Source organism: Littorina saxatilis, linkage group LG12 (genome assembly GCF_037325665.1).
Source record: "Littorina saxatilis isolate snail1 linkage group LG12, US_GU_Lsax_2.0, whole genome shotgun sequence".
NCBI classification, from domain to species: Eukaryota; Metazoa; Mollusca; class Gastropoda; order Littorinimorpha; family Littorinidae; genus Littorina; species Littorina saxatilis.
The window spans coordinates 78,481,427-78,498,926 of NC_090256.1; the positions used below are offsets into that span (position 1 = coordinate 78,481,427).

Below are 17,500 nucleotides of genomic sequence, written 5' to 3' on the forward strand. Positions count from 1 at the left end.
AATGGAGGAAGAAGAAGATACCCGTGGATTTACGTGAAGGTAAGTCGCTCACAGTGAGTGGGTCAAAGAAGTAAGCACTCTCAATACATCCTAAACAACTACAGTAAGTGGAACCGGTCGTCTGGCACCTGACAGAGTAATACGAAGCAGTGAGAATGAATGAGAAACTTAAGACGATTATCCGTTTTTAACGATGGAAGTCGTTGATTCAATTCAATACTTATTATTCTCTCATGTGTCAGGAGACGGGTTACTTATTTATAACTCTCATTCATGGCTATATTTAGAGCGCCTGTTTTCATAAGCTTCTTAGAGCTTTCGTGCCATTAGCACACTGACTCACTTGGTTAAGACGCAAACAACGAGTAGGGTTAGTGGAGCTGATGTTAGCCAGTCGTCAACTTTCAAACAGCAGCACCCTGACTCACTTGGTTATGACGCAAACTATTAGTAGGGTTAATGGAGCTGATGTTAGCCAGTCGTCAACTTTCAAACAGCAGCACCCTGACTCACTTGGTTAAGACGCAAACAACGAGTAGGGTTAGTGGAGCTGATGTTAGCCAGTCGTCAACTTTCAAACAGCAGCAACCTGACTCACTTGGTTATGACGCAAACTATTAGTAGGGTTAGTGGAGCTGATGTTAGCCAGTCGTCAACTTTCAAACAGCAGCAAGCACAAGCATAAATAACAGACAAAACATGAACGCTCGCCAAAGCAATTGGATTCCAAATTTGAACAATAGTCTCTCTTCGGACAGACTTAGATATCGCATATTGAGACAAATGTGAAAGTTAATCGTCGATATTGTAAAGTTATCACGTATTCGAAAACCAAAATCAGTTGGGAAGAGAACTGTTGCTGGTCATGCTTCACTGAAAAGCACTCACACATCCACATCAGACATATTAACCAAGTGAAGCTAGTTCCTTTTGCAAGGACGTTTACAACTTGCTAGTTGCACTACGCTGTCGTTCTTACGTTATTTCCTATAATCTGTATACACTATAGATCCACGCAGGAAGTTAATTCCGTAAGAAGCCTGATGGTACAATTTCTGTCAGTCAAATCATCACAGAGTTAAACCAGTAAGTTCCATATGACTGCGATGTGTTGCCAAAAGAAAAATGTTCATGCTTATGTAAAATGAAAATGGACATTAAAGTTGTATTATCTTATCTTATCATACCCTTGGTAAGACAATTTAAAAATTGCTAGTTTCCCCGGTATGTACTGTCCTTTTAACACCATGTCATGTCCTGGGTATGTGATATTGCCACAAAATGAAGTCGTTTGTAGGTTGTCCAGTCAACACATTGCTGATTGCACTGTGTTGCGGGCCTGGGGCTGTGTCCCGTTCTATGAGTTCAAGTACGACCCACACAGTTGTTTATCACGAATTGAAATTTGTAGTTGTGATCACATTTTTACACCCCCGGTATAGGGGTGTGTATAGGATTCGGTCGATGTGTTTGTTTGTGTGTTTGTGTGTTTGTGTTCGCATATAGATCTCAAGAATGAACGGACCGATCGTCACCAAACTTGGTGAACAGGTTCTATACATTCCTGAGACGGTCCTTACAAAAATTGGGACCAGTCAAACACACGGTTAGGGAGTTATTGGTGGATTAAGATTCTACAAGGACTTATAGAGGGACATATTAATGGTCAAAGGGAAATAACCTTCTCAGTTGGTGGCAGTGAGAATGGTAAGGACGGGGGTGTTTTTCCTACCTCGGAGGAATTTCTTGTTTGTTTTGTTTTTATAACAGAAGTAATCCTCTATGATGAGGGGGGGGGGGGGGGGGGGTGAAAGGGTAAATACATCTTAAAACTTAAACTTCAAACAGAATGAAGCAAAATCCTTTGTAACGTAAACGCGTACATTTTGATGGTTGCGCTGTACTATCGTTCTAACACTGTCTGCTACCCTCCATGTGCACGTGGTACACAGACAGCAACCTGGACATCCAGCAGATGGTAAACTCAATCGCCAGACCCATGCAGGACGGCAGCACTCAGGAACTGCAGGAGAACGTCTTTTGGGAGGAGCTACGTCACCGACTGCTGGGCAATGACGTCAACATCGGGCTGCAGCGGGTCGAGCTGGCGGAACAGCTGGAGCAGCTGAGGAACCGCTCACTGCTTGGTTTGATGATGATCAACGCCGTCTGGCTGGGCGTCCTGTCCTACTTCTACGTGGGCGTGGACTCGCCCCTGGCTCGCCTCAACCTGTACGGGCTGATCAGTGGCGCGCTGTACGGCTTCACGCTCGTCATCCAGCTCATCGGCATGACCATCTGTCGCGTGCAGCACGTGCTGCTCATGATGGCACGATACCTGTACGGGGACATCATTCCCGCCTGGATCTGGCTCAAGGAGAAGAAACGTTAACATGGCCTCCTCAAGATTTTTCTGTGGGGACACCATTCCCGTGTGGATCTTGGTCAGGGAGAAGAAACGTCAACATGACCTCATCAAGCTGGCAAGATTGTCTCTATGGGGGCACCATTCCTGTCTGCATCTGGCTCAATGAGACAACTGGCAAGTGATTAGGCTTGATGTCGTCCTGTCTCAGTATGAAAAATACATCAGGCTGGTTTTGGTTCTTGCAAACTATTTCAGTCTAGTTAGGGTAGAAAATCAAACGGGCAAAATGTCTAAAGCGTATCACGTTGGTTTTGCCAGAGCAGAGAGAATACGAACAATCACCGTGTTCTAAATAAAGTTAAGGAAACGTATAGCCTGCAAGATATCGTCCTTCCTGTGAAAACGTTCATGCACGCCACCACAGATCTGTTCAGACTGTTACTTGGTAGCAGAGTATCCCACCGCTTGAACGTACACCAAAAATCAACAGCCTGGCTGATTTGTATATATAGACTGGGAGTTTGTTGCTGCGTTAATTTGGTAGATTGACAAAGGCGTCAGTCACGAAATCAATTCAGCATAAAATTCCCACGCAGCACAGGAAGCAGCCAGGCTGTTCATTATTGGTATGTGTCCAAGAGGAAGAATGCTCTTATTCTATGCAAAAGCTTTGTGATTTGCAAGATGATTCTCATGGGAAGGTACGTATCTGTAAAGTTGAGGAATGTTAGGTTGAAAAAAAGAAGTTTCGTTCCACAAAGAGCCCCGTGAAAGGAGCACGCCCTGGACATGGCAAGAATTGTATCAAATGATCAACCATTAGCAACAACACTGAGACTGAACAAAATAGTCCGTAAACAAATTAACTGAGCTTAGTTATAAAAGACTTAAAGGTGGTGTACTCATGTATCAATAATGAAACTACAAAAAAAAAGAGTGCTTTTGTTGTTGTTGACAACCTTGATTTCGTTCATTTCTTGCTTCTCAAGTTTTGTTTTCTCTGTTTGTTTGGTTGGTTGATTGGTTCCATAACTGCTACGGTTCATGCTCAGTGTGTGCTCATTGTGTGTTTATTTCCTAGTGGTTTATTCACGTGACAAAACTTTGCTGTTATTTGATGACCGACGCGGGCACTGGTGTTCATTCACACACAACGTGCACAACGTTTCCCTAATGTATCCATGACGACCTGTGCTATGATTCCGAGGACACCACTTTCGGTGTTGCTTAGATACGCCAGGGCTTTTCAACTTGTACATATGGGGTGGAGTGCTCGAAAAAGGGCTTCACAAGGTGGGAACTGACCAATTGTTTTGTAGGATTGGTTGAAATTGAGATTTGTTTGAGATTTTAATCAATCCCAACCAGTTCTTGGGTTCCAACTAGTTGGGTACTCTGTTGTGCGTACCAGCTCTGGTGTCCAAGGGGGCAGATTTCTTTTGGGTCTTTCGATTCCACGTCCTTCCCCGTGCTTTCGCATAATATGTTACAAAGGTAAAGAAGCACTATGTGTAGCGAAGATGTTACACCTGTATATGTAGCTACGACGTCACCCTGACACGTATTTGAAACTTAATCACACCTGGAACTGCAACGCGTAGCAGACGATCTAACCGCAGACAGTCACTTTAGTTACAGAAATCACGTCCAAGCTTATATCTGATTCTTTTCACAGCTGTGTTTGCGTTTTCTCTTAGGTGAGCATGAACCCAACCGCTCTCACCTTTTATGTCATGGCAACAACACATACTATTCCGCTATCGCTTACCCTTTGCATTTTCCTGATAGTTAATTACTTTGCTGAAATTGTACAGACGGAGAACATTTGGAAAAACAAACATTCGTCTTCAGCACGATCGCTCTTTAGAATCCATGTTACGCGTCGTGGTGGCTGGCAAACGTACAGGTTGCCGTAATCGTTCTGAAAAAAGCCTTTTCTAGACCGTTCTAATGCAATGAAACGGCATTTGCTGCATCTATTGATGCATACAATCCCGTGCAAAATCAAATTTAAAGCTTTAAAATCAAACTTTCTCGTTTTAAATATTTATCCAAAACAAGAAAATAGACTTAGGGGAAGGGCTCCTAATATGGACCACTTTTTGTTTCATGCTAATAACTAGCTTGTTTTCTTGCGAAGAAGTTTCATTTTGTGTTTGGTAGTCCTTCTCTCTTAAGTGAACAGTTAGGCCTAATTAGAGTAAAATAGCTTTGATACACATTCAGCAAAAATGAAATACAGAAAAAATCACAAAGGGTCCATATTAGGAGCCTGGGCGCCTAATATGGACCAGTGAAGCGGCCTTCACGAATCACTGTAAAAAGCCCCCTATATTTCAAAATAACATGATACAAATTAGTGTACAAGTCAGCCTAATTAAAATATGCTTTAGATTTATCTGTTTCGGGTTGATGAGAGCATTATTTGAAGCACACCAGGAAACTAAAGAAGCTTATCAAAAACAGAGTGAAAATAAGGGAAATTATCAACTTCCACAAAAAGAAGACTTTTCGTTGCATTTTTTTTAAATCTCGAGGGCTAGTTATAGGTTATTACCAGCAAGCTTCGTAATGAATGAATGAAAATAGCCTTTAGCTTTTATTTTCTTCGATTTGTTGAAGGTGGTCCATATTAGGGGACTCGCACATACTTTGAGATTTTGCTATTATTTTTTGTTTGCAGTAGAAACTCGGGGTCAACACTGCTAAAATGTAACAAATACGGTTTTAGCTGTCATATATAGCCATTTCTGTTTGATAAAAGCTTTGGCTGTAGACAGAAACGAGTCCGTTTTAGGCGGCAAATTTAGAGTGAACGCTGCCAAAAGTGAAAACAGAGAAAAAGCCTAACGGTTTTGAGATTTGTGTTTCTGCAACTGTTTTGACATGTGCAACTTATCCAAAGAGGGTGAATACAGCGAATAAAACATTTTTGAGCGCTCTAGCGCCGTTAGTTGGTGGTGGTCCATATTAGGAGCCGGTCCATATTAGGAGCCCTTCCCCTACGTACCGTAAATCTTGTGTTGAAGCTGTGAGTTCAGCGTAAAAGTAGTAGCTAGAGTTCCATGGCCCAGATTCAATTTCCCGAAAAGACAACCCATGTAGGTGGAGATATATTATGGCAAAACAGGTTAACAAGCGTCCCTATACGCACGCGTTTTGATCTAAGAACATCGTTCAAACAGTATTATTGAGAATAGTATCATTATGAAGAGATGAGAGCTTCATTCAAACAGAAGGACTGAGAGCAGTAGCATTGTACAGAGATGAGAGCATTATTCAAACGGGTTTGTTGCTTGTGAATGAACAGAGACTGATAAAGTCATGTGACGATGACAGCAGAGCCGATATAGGTTATGTACGTGTACGTGAATTGTTGACAAATTGAACATGACGTCATTTTTTCATTATTATTTGTCTGTTGGTCAACGTTAAAACCTATATTGATAATGTACTAGTGAATGTTTTGTGTTGTCAATTTTTAAACGTTCTAGAAATGAACTTTTCTTGTTTGTTTTTTCTATTCTTAGAAATAATCATTTTTCTGTTATTATTATCCTCTCTGTTCACTTTTTTTGTCGTGAAATTGGCGCACTCATACAAACTTACATATTGTTCACCAATCAGAGTGAGAATTTAAAAAAAAGGGAGCTTTTTGGAAGTGATCTAGCTATAGAACAAACACTAGGATGTCAACGAAAGTCAGCTACATATACAGTTGTATTTTTGATGAAAATGAATAGTGTTTGTTGACAATGTGTGTTACAAGTGTAAATGGGCGGCAATCTATCAAAATATCCCCGGGCGAGTTTGTCGTCACGCTGAATAAATCGCCAATTTTGTACTCGTCTTTCTGTGTGTGATGTCATTTCTTCGGGCCTACATTGTGCGATGGCCGATTTGGTTGTTTCTTTCTGTGTGTGATGTCATTTCTTCGGGCCTACATTGTGCGATGGCCGATTTGGTTGTTTCTTTCTTTACTATTTTGGTAAGCATTCACTGTCAACGTTCTTGCGATCGATGATTATTTTTAATCTTTTCATATGATATAGAATTGTTCTTGATATATGACAATGACTGATAAAAAAAAGCGAGAAAAAACAACAAACTTTCTTTGCACACACACACACACACACACACACACACACACACACACACACACACACACACACACACACACACATACACACACACACACACTCACACACTCACACACACACATACACACACACACACACACACACTCACACACTCACACACACACACACACACACACACACACACACACACATACACACACACACACACACACACACACTCACACACTCACACACACACACACATACAATGTTCGTTAGCTATTTATTCTTGCACTATTAGGTCGCAAGACTTTTGTGTCTATGACAAGTGCATATAGGTTAACACTGGTTGAATATTTCACAGCAAAAAAGCACAAACAAACACAGAAAACTTGACAAAAACGGGTTTTGAATGTTGTAATGTAATACTTCGTGTGTTGTCGTCAGGACGGCTTGACATGTGTGATACATATCTATAGCATCTGACTCTGTCTTTCTTCTGCTGCCACGACAGCTGTTGTGAATCATCTTACTTTAGAGAGAGAGAGAGAGAGAGAGAGAGAGAGAGAGAGAGAGAGAGAGAGAGAGAGAGAGAGAGAGAGAGAGAGAGAGAGAGAGAGAGAGAACTTTCAACTTTATTTATTTATCGAGGGTAACAGAATACATGCTTTTTTTCATCCGGCCCTCACCCATTGAGGGTAACTCGATTAATAACAAGAAGAAATAGAAGTTAAGTTAAATTACAATACAATTTATATAATTAACATGTCAAAAAATTAAAAAAACATTTAAAAATGCATTATGAATATCAAGCAATGATGTAATATTATCACAGAATTATTTACTTGTTTCCAAGAGAAACAGCATGTAGAGTTCCTTGAAGGAAGTTTCACTGAATTGCATTTTAATTAAATCAGGAATGGAGTTCCACAATAAGGCGCCAGAATAAGAAAGACTTGATTTGTAAAGGTCAATTCTAGGAGTTGGGGTAATTAATTTGTTAAGCTGATACCCAATAATCAGGATTAATTATCTTAGACATTTGCACGTTAAAGGTCCTTGTCTACATTTTTATACCGAAATCGCCATTTGACCATTAAAATGCAGAGTCTATTATCTACAATTATCAACAATACACCCCCTTTCGATCAGGAAAGACGAAGCCAGTGTAGCCGTTTGAAAATGCATTGTAGTATTCCAGCGTAGTACTCATAGTAGGATATCCTTATTTGGAAAATGTCAAGCGCAAAACTCCTCTCAAATCCCGTGCATTTCGTGCGTTTCAAAAAAAGCGTGGACAGCGCTCCAGTGTCAAACTGTTGCTGCACTTGTTTGGGCGTGGCTATAAGCATAGTGACATGAATTTGATTGGTCAGTATTTTTAGGCAAAGCACATGTTCTCAGCAAACAGAAAACAAAATATTGGAAGCGTGAGTCACGCTACCCAAAAATAAAATCTTTTTTTACATATATTTTTTTTTTATAACTTTTTTCCCCATGGTTCATTCATCATCTGACATAACTTTTTAACGAAATCTAACCATAAGATTATTGAAAAAAACAAAAATGTAGACGACCACCTTTAAGCCCTGTTTTGTTTTGTTATTCTTTTCTTTATTAGCATTTCTTGAAATTACAGAAAAATTCACATTTGTTAGGACTTTGCAAAGAGGTAGACTCCAGCCTAAAGTGTCTTTCTTTTATGTTTTCAAGTTATTCGTTGATTGTGATTTGTTAGTTTTGCATTGCCTTTTCTATTTAATTATCTTTAAACATATTTATTTATTCATTCGTTTTTAGTGTTGAATTTCCATCGTGTTTGTTTTGTTTTCTTTGGCGTTTCGTTTTGTTTTGTTTTAAGTTCATTTTCTTCTTTGGAACAGGTGTGATGTTCGTCAGTTAAATAAAAGGAAATAAACTTCTGCAAAATGAAAAAAAGTGTTTCGAGTCTGATGTTGAGTTTTATTCTTCCAAATTTTCCTACCACACAATGTCGCCTGCACCTATAAATGTCTGATTAACTCGAAATCTGTTTCGTTATCCCAAATAGCAAGTCCACAGGATAGCGAAAAGGGAAGTGAGGTGTAATGTTAAAGAGAGACACTGCAGGCAAGTGCATGAAACTAGCATGCCCTACACTGCCAATCATGTATCAAAGGCGCAACATTAGAGCAACCAACAAATCCGTTAGTTCGTTCCGCTCCCTTCCTGTCTGACCAACTGCGCCCACAAGACACCTCTGTCTGTCTTTCTGTCTGCCTCTATCTGCGTCTCTTTCTCTCTCCTCTATCTCACTCTCTTTCTCTCTCTCTTTCCCCCCTCTCTCTCTCACACACACACACACGCACACATTAACACACACACGCACACACACACACACAACACGCACTCACGCGCATACATACACATTCACACACACACACACAATAACACACACACACTCACACATACGCACGCACGCACGTACACAGGCACGCACGCACGCACGCACACACACACACACACACACACAATCACACTTTCACATGCGCACACACATGTATACACACACACACACACCCACATTCACACACACATGTATACAAACACACACACACATACGCACACACACACACACGAGACACACACACACACACACACACACACACACGCGTACGCACGCACACACACACACACACGAAACACACACGCACGCACGCACAGACACACACACGAAACACACACGCACGCACGCGCGCACACACACACACACACACACACAATTTCACATGGGCACACACATGTATACACACACACACACACAATCACAAACACACACCCACTTTCACATGCGCACACACATGTATACAAACATACACACACACACTTTCACACACACACACACACACACACACACACACACACACGAGACACACACACACACACACGCACACACACACACACACACGCACACACACACACGCACGCACACACGCACGCACACACACACGAAACACACGCGCGCACACACGCACGCACGCGCACACACACACACACACACACACACACACACGACACGAGATTCCTTACCACCACAGTAGTAGGCAGCCAGGCTGTTGAGTTTCGGTGTGTGTCCAAGTTGGAAGATGCTCTGCCCCCATACCAAAGCCTTGAGAGGATCTAAGAGGATCTACAAGACTGTCTTCAATTGAAATAAGGTACCTCTAGACCTTTTTCTTTCCTATTGGGACTGGCTGAAAGTAGTGGGAAATGAGCGGTTTGGGCGCGTTCACTGTTCCACGAAACGAAGCTTTCTTCATGGGGAACATTTCCGCAGTAGGCTATACCTATTTTAGGCTCTCGGTATGTCAAGATACAATAAGAAAAGAAGGTGAGCGCTCTAGATGCAAACATGTATCTGCCGTCTGAAAGAATGAATAACTTATAAGAGGAATTGATATGAACAAGTTGCTTTCTCGTTTTGTCAGCACACAACAAACTGTTGATGCTAGTAAATCCGGGCCGGTGTCACAAACTCAAACCTCTGCTGAACAATCCTTCTCATTGCGGTCAATGCGCATGCACCAATCTTGGGTCAGGGTTAGGGTTAGGTTGTTCACGACCTGATTAATCTCCCCATGTTAGCGCATGCGCATTGACCGCAATGAGAAGGATTGTTCAGGCAGAGTTTTCAGTTCGTGACACCGGCGCAAAGCGCGTAAAACACGTGTGCGTCCGTGACAGCGGACATTGCTCTGACAAGTTACATGGGCCTGTGCGACCTCCGCGCCGCTAAAAATAGCTCAGTTGATGTAGTGACGTCACAGATGACGTCGGGCGGAGATTCCTTCACGACAGATCCTGAGCGGTAAAAGTAGGTCAGGCGAGAGATTGCATCGTTGGAAATGACGTTTGTGATGTCATTGTGACAGGCAGCGGCAGAAAAAACAACCTCGGCGTTGGAATTCCATTGGTGTCAACATAGTGGATATAGGGGAAGGGCTCCTAATATGGACCACTTTTTGTTTCATGCTGATAACTTGCTTGTTTTCTTGCGAAGAAGTTTCATTTTGTGTTTGGTAGTCCTTCTCTCTTAGGTTAACCGTTAGGCCTAATTAGAGTGAAATAGCTTTGATAGCCATTCAGCAAAAAATTAAATACAGAAAAAATCACAAAGGGTCCATATTAGGAGCCTGGGCGCCTAATATGGACCAGTGAAGCGGCCTTCACGAATCATTGTAAAAAGCCCCCTATATTTCAAAATAACATGATACAACTTAGTATACAAGTCAGCCTAATTAAAATATGCTCTAGATTTATTTGTTTCAGGTTGATGAGAGCATTATTTGAAGCACACCAGGAAACTAAAGAAGCTTATCAAAAACAGCGTGAAAATAAGGGAAATTATCAATTTCCACGAAAAGAAGACTTTTTATTGCATTTTTTTTTAAATCTCGAGGGCTAGTTATAGGTTATTTCCAGCAAGCTTCTTAATGAATTAATGAAAATAGCCGTTAGCTTTTATTTTCTTCGATTTGTTGAAGGTGGTCCATATTAGGGGACTCGCACATACTTTGAGATTTTGCTATTATTTTTTGTTTGCAGTAGAAACTCGGGGTCAACACTGCTAAAATGTAACAAATACGGTTTTAGCTGTCATATATAGCAATTTGTGTGTGATAAAACCTTTGGCTGTGGACAGAAACGAGTCCGTTTTAGGCGGCAAATTTAGAGTGAACGCTGCCAAAAGTGAAAACAAGAGAAAAAGTCTTACGGTTTTGATATGCGTGTTTCTGCAACTGTTTTCACATGTGCAAGTTATTCAGAGAGGGTGAATACAGCGAATAAAACTGTTTTGAGCGCTCTAGCGCCGTTAGTTTGTCAGAACAGGAGGTGGTCCATATTAGGAGCCGGTCCATATTAGGAGCCCTTCCCCTACTTTTGATGTTTAGTTCTTTTGTAGAGTTTGTTTGTAGTTGTTGATATGCTGTTGAAAGTGTTTTTGGGGGCATGATAAGGCCTGGCGCTCACCTATGTAACTTCAGCGGGACAGACGACGTGTATCTCCCGTGTTTATCAACCCATCTTCATAAAAGTGTGCACAGTAATGTAGATAATAATAATAATAATAATAAATGAGCATTTATATAGCGCAACATCATAACTTTACAAGTATGCTCTTTGCGCTTGACACATTTAAAATTAAAACACAGTTATACAAGCATTTACATCTACATTCATAGTCAACAACGCTTAATTAAAAGCATACACCATCAAACATACATTACAAAAGATTCTTCCACTAACTAATTAATAAAAACATAAATAAAATAGGTAGTAAAAAAACAAGGAAATACCAGCTGAATACCCTTGATCAAACAGAACATGTTATCAACAATGCTGAAAACAGTCCTAGATGTTAATATACATTATCACTAAAACAACAAATACACTACATGTAGCCTACTGATGGACTGAGAAAACAAAATCAGGGGTTGTATTTCTTGAAGAGGTGCGTTTTAAGTGCTCGTTTGAATGCTTGGGGTGACTGAGAGTGGCGGATGTGAAAGGGGAGAGAATTGCATTGTGTGGGTGCGCAGAAAGTAAAAGTGCGTTGTCCGTATGTTTTGGTTTTGGTGTGTGGAATGGTAAGGATGCGACGGTCAGAAGAGGCACGGAGTTGTCTTGCTGGAGAATAGACGATGAGGAGTTCAGAGAAGTAAGCAGGAGACGAGCCAGAAAAGAAGTTAAAGCAGAGGGTGGACAGTTTGTAGTCAATGCGGGCTTGAATAGGTAACCAGTGCAGTGTGTGAAGAAGTGGTGTTGCGTGATCTCGTTTTTCGTGCTTTCAGAATGAGGCGTGCTGCCGAGTTTTGGACTTTTTGTAGTTTATGCAGGAGGTACAGAGGACAGCCAGAGAGAAGATAGTTGCAGTAGTCAAGTTTAGAAAGAACAAAGGCACAGACAAGAGTGTTAGTTGTTTGAGAGGAGAGTGTGTGGCGAATGGTGCTGATCTTACGAAGCTCAAAATAAGCTGCTCTACAGACTAAAGATATATGTTTGTTAAGGGTCATGTCAGATGAAAGGGTGAATCCAAGGTTTCTAGCTGATGGTGAGAAAAGAATGTCGGTATTGCCTATTTGAACAGAAACAGGTTGGGGAGAGGGAAATGTAGTGTTCTTCTTTTTGCACAGTAAGACTTCAGTCTTATCATCATTCAGCTTGAGTTTGTTATCGACCATCCAAAATTTAACATCAGTGATGCATGTCTGAATGGTCTGGATGGTGGAATGTGTCTCTGCAGGGGGACTGGGTTTATACAGCTGGGTGTCATCAGCAAAATACTGATTTAAAACAGAATGGTTTTGAATCAGTGTGGAGAGGGGCTTAGTGTACATGATGAAAAGGATGGGACCGAGTACTGAACCTTGAGGAACGCCGAAAGAAAGTGGGGCTGGAGCAGACATCTGGCCATCGACAAGCACAGCCTGAGTCCTGCCAATGAGATAGGACTCAAGCCATGCTAGCGGTGGACCGGATATGCCGTACAGAGTCTGAAGTCTATGGAGAAGCGTGACATGGTCAATCGTTTCGAACGCTGCAGAGAGGTCAAGTAGGGTAAGCACTGACACATTACCACCATCCAGAGCAGACAGAATGTCACTGATTACTTTAAGTAGGGCTGTTTCAGTACAGTGAGAAGGGCGATAAGCAGACTGAGAGTGCGAGATCAAATCATGGGTGTTCAAATATGACAACAGCTGCTTCAAAACTACCCTTTCAAAAACTTTGGACAAGAATGATAAATTAGATACAGGACGATAATTCTTCAAAATATTGACATCAAGACTAGGTTTTTTGAGAAGTGGTTTGACAAGTGCAGTTTTGAACAATGATGGAAAAACACCAGATAACAGGCTATCATTGACAATTTGAGTAAGAGTTGGCAACAACACATCAAGATTCTCAAAAAGCAGTGGTGTGGGTATGGCATCAAGTGGACAAGTTGTTGGTTTGGACTTCAGAATAATGGATTTAAGGTCTTTTTCACTGATTGGCTGAAATGATGGAAAAGAACAATCAGTGGGAACATCAACATGACTGGAGGAAGCAGAATGTGCACTCATCTGATCAAGTTCAGAACGAATATCAGAAACCTTCTTGATAAAATAATCACTGAATACATCTGGCAGCTGACTAGCGGGAAAAACAGTGGGAAGTGGGGATACCTTACTGCGGCCGGTCAACCGGCAGCAAATATCGAACAGTTTTTTGCTTGAATCGCAAGCAATAATCTGGGTTTGGAGGAAGGTTGTCTTTGCTGCGTGTACTAACTTAGTTACAATGTCCTTTGCTCCTTGAAATAAGATGAGCTTACACACAAAGTTTCAGCAAAATATGTGCACGCCCTTAAAGGGTTAAAGGCGTTGTCTTATCCTCACAGACCTCTATAGCTATTGCAATGGGATAAAAGCATGCTACAACTTGGACACAGCCTGGCTGCATTCCATGCACAGTGGGAAACTGTTGATGAATTAATTTTGCAGATTGAAAAAGAAGACAATTACTGATTGTATTCAGTGAAACATTTTACATCTCTATTGAAAGCACCAAGGCCTTGCGGAAAGATGCTGTCCTGCACAGGGGGAAGCTAGGCGGTTGATTTTTAGGCATAATTATGTCAAAGGGGAAGGATGCTCTTATTCCTGCACGAGACAGAGAGCACCTTTAAGAGAGCCAGTAGAGGGCTACATTTGAGCTAGATGGACACGAAGCCTAAAGAGAGCACCTTTAAGAGTCAGTAGAGGGCTACATTTGAGCTAGATGGACACGAAGCCTAAAGAGAGCACCCTTAAGAGAGTCAGTAGAGGGCTACATTTGAGCTAGATGGACACGAAGCCTAAAGAGAACACCTTTGAGAAAGCCAGTAGAGGGCTACATTTGAGCTAGATGGACACGAAGCCTAAAGAGAGCACCTTTAAGAGAGCCAGTAGAGGGCTACATTTGAGCTAGATGGACACGAAGCCTAAAGAGAGCACCATTAAGAGAGCCAGTAGAGGGCTACATTTGAGCTAGATGGACACGAAGCCTAAAGAGAGTACCTTTAAGAGAGCCAGTAGAGGGCTACATTTGAGCTGGATGGACACGAAGCCTAAAGAGAGCTCCTTTAAGAGAGTCAGTAGAGGGCTACATTTGAGCTAGATGGACACGAAGCCTAAAGAGAGCACCTTTAAGAGAGCCAGTAGAGGGCTACATTTGAGCTAGATAGACACGAAGCCTAAAGAGAGCACCTTTGAGAAAGCCAGTAGAGGGCTACATTTGAGCTAGATGGACACGAAGCCTAAAGAGAGCACCTTTAAGAGAGCCAGTAGAGGGCTACATTTGAGCTAGATGGACACGAAGCCTAAAGAGAGCACCTTTAAGAAAGTCAGTAGAGGGCTACATTTGAGCTAGATGGACACGAAGCCTAAAGAGATCACCTTTAAGAGAGCCAGTAGAGGGCTACATTTGAGCTAGATGGACACGAAGCCTAAAGAGAGCACCTTTAAGAGAGCCAGTAGAGGGCTACATTTGAGCTAGATGGACACGAAGCCAAAAGAGAGTACCTTTAAGAGAGCCAGTAGAGGGCTACATTTGAGCTAGATGGAATCGAAGCCTAAAGAGAGCACCTTTGAGAGAGCCATTAGAGGGATACATTTGAGCTAGATGGACACGAAGCCTAAAGAGAGCACCTTTAAGAGAGCCAGTAGAGGGCTACATTTGAGCTAGATGGACACGAAGCCTAAAGAGAGCTCCTTTAAGAGAGCCAGTAGAGGGCTACATTTGAGCTAGATGGACACGAAGCCTAAAGAGAGCACCTTTAAGAGAGCCAATAGAGGGCTACATTTGAGCTAGATGGACACGAAGCCTAAAGAGAGCACCTTTAAGAGAGCCAGTAGAGGGCTACATTTGAGCTAGATGGACACGAAGCCTAAAGAGAGCACCTTTAAGAGAGCCAGTAGAGGGCTACATTTGAGCTAGATGGACACGAAGCCTAAAGAGAGCACCTTTAAGAGAGCCAGTAGAGGGCTACATTTGAGCTAGATGGACACGAAGCCAAAAGAGAGTACCTTTAAGAGAGCCAGTAGAGGGCTACATTTGAGCTAGATGGACACGAAGCCTAAAGAGAGCACCTTTAAGAGAGCCAGTAGAGGGCTAAATTTGAGCTAGATGGACACGAAGCCTAAAGAGAGTACCTTTAAGAGAGCCAGTAGAGGGCTAAATTTAAGCTAGCTGGACACGAAGCCTACTATAGTAATAACATCGAATACAGTCTGCGTACGCCCACGCAGCAGGTTGGTGAGAAGTTGCGCAGGGAAAATCGTGACTAGTTTTAGGTAAACAGGGCAGGGATCCTGTGGAAATACGCAGTCCTTTTACGCTCATGCAATTACGTAGGTATATGCAAGTGCAGCTTGTCAGTTCACTGTCAGAAAGCACGAAAGCGGAAGGAGTAAATCAAAGGCGAGTGATGTGTATGAGAGAGTTACGCAGATTATCATGTTGTTTCCCAAACGGTGGCACTCGGCGTCATGCGCGTCACACACACTCAAGTCACGAAGCTGTTTACGCCTTACTGCCGGATATACGTTATGGAGACATCTCTTCAAAACACATTGTTTACATTACCTCATTTAATCAGGTCCGCCCATACCCCCCCCCTCACTCCCCCCTCCTGCACCTGCCGCGCCCCTGTCCTTTGGCGCCACCCCTCCCTCGCCTTTCTCTCGTCACACTCTCAAAGAAACTATCTTGTCAAGAGCGGTATGTCGCTTGTACGTCGTCTGTGCCCCCCCCCCCCCCCCCTACCATACCTTGCTCCCCGCCACCTGGATTTCATGGATATGACAGGTGGACCCTCCCAGTGACCTTTGGGGAAAGCACCGCTATGCTTGGTGGGGGGCGGAACGACGTCAACCAGCTGGTATAAATAGACCCGGGAAACTCTCAAGACGCTATACCATCGCCACCTCTACACTTGTGGACTTGAAAACCACATTGCTTCTGTGTATCTTACTCCTCTTCGCCACAATCGTCCGTGACATCAAGGTAAGAGAAATACTTACTACTACGTGTGTTTTGATTGCAGTAAATCTGGGTCTCTGAAAAAAATGTGAGGATTGTGAATAGTTTCGCAAAGTAATATTTACTACAAAAAAAAGCCACAGAAATGTTGTTCTACTGCGAAGATTTCAGAAGAAATAGCAAGGTTTTCTTTTCTTTTGGTGTGTTTGAAAATTACTCAAGAATTTGGACCGAATATTTCTTATGAAAAAAAAACCCCAACTATCCCATGATAACTCTTCTTTGTACTGGCAGGACGATAAATTCGCCTTGTCATGAAGTCTGAGGAAATACATTTTCTTTAAAAAAATAAAATCTTTTTCACAAATTTCAGAAAAAAACCGTCGACATATTACAGAATCTTCTGCGAAACAAGCTAACTCTGATATGACTGGATGTCAGTTGAAATCCTAAGATTCTGTCTTTATTTTTCGGTGGTGTTAATAGTAGCCAATGTTCACATGGTTCTGGGTTCAGATGTTTGGAATTTGGTATTTGGTATTTCTTCTGTTCCTTGGGTAATTCCCTCAATGTAATTCGCTCTTCTATCCTTGGGCATATAGCGTCCAGCCACAGAATTGCGCTATCCAATTGAATATAATTATTTGAAAGGGGAGTAGAAGAGAGACATAATTGTCTTCTGGCTTTATTTTGTGTATGCTTGGTTGTCGGTTTAAACAGTTTTATTCAGATAATTACAAATACCAATGCCGCATACATTCATTTCAACAAATGGAGCACAACACGCTACGCTTATAAGCGTGCTCTTAAAAACAATATAATACTTGATTTGGCGGACGAATACAACGTCTGTTGGATGACGATAAGAGGATTGCTTGGTAGTTGCTGATATTCTCACAAATGTATGAGTAGAACAGAGCATATTTTCTCTGTGTGTTTGTGTTTGGTCTTTTCTGGTTTAATTCTTTTTTGCATTTTCTCAGTAGATGCAATTGTTTTAGTAAATGGT

At 41.9% G+C, this 17,500-nt stretch overlaps 2 protein-coding genes across 2 annotated transcripts in view; both read left to right on the top strand.

The window, feature by feature from the left end:
- The window catches only part of LOC138983211 (uncharacterized), a 28,270-nt gene extending 23,160 nt beyond the window's left edge, over nucleotides 1–5,110 (top strand). Inside the window, exons 11-12 of the mRNA XM_070356623.1 lie at nucleotides 1–39; nucleotides 1,953–5,110. The exon at nucleotides 1–39 is cut by the window's left edge and continues 55 nt beyond it. Of these exons, the coding sequence (XP_070212724.1) occupies nucleotides 1–39; nucleotides 1,953–2,392 (479 nt within the window). The 3' untranslated portion in view covers nucleotides 2,393–5,110. The remainder of the gene's footprint in view (nucleotides 40–1,952) is intronic.
- Nucleotides 5,111–16,386: 11,276 nt separating this feature from the next.
- Nucleotides 16,387–17,500, top strand: part of LOC138982853 (uncharacterized protein C11orf24 homolog) — a 3,900-nt gene continuing 2,786 nt past the window's right edge. The window contains exon 1 of the mRNA XM_070356224.1: nucleotides 16,387–16,515. The gene's annotated coding sequence lies outside the window, so the exon portion shown is untranslated. The remainder of the gene's footprint in view (nucleotides 16,516–17,500) is intronic.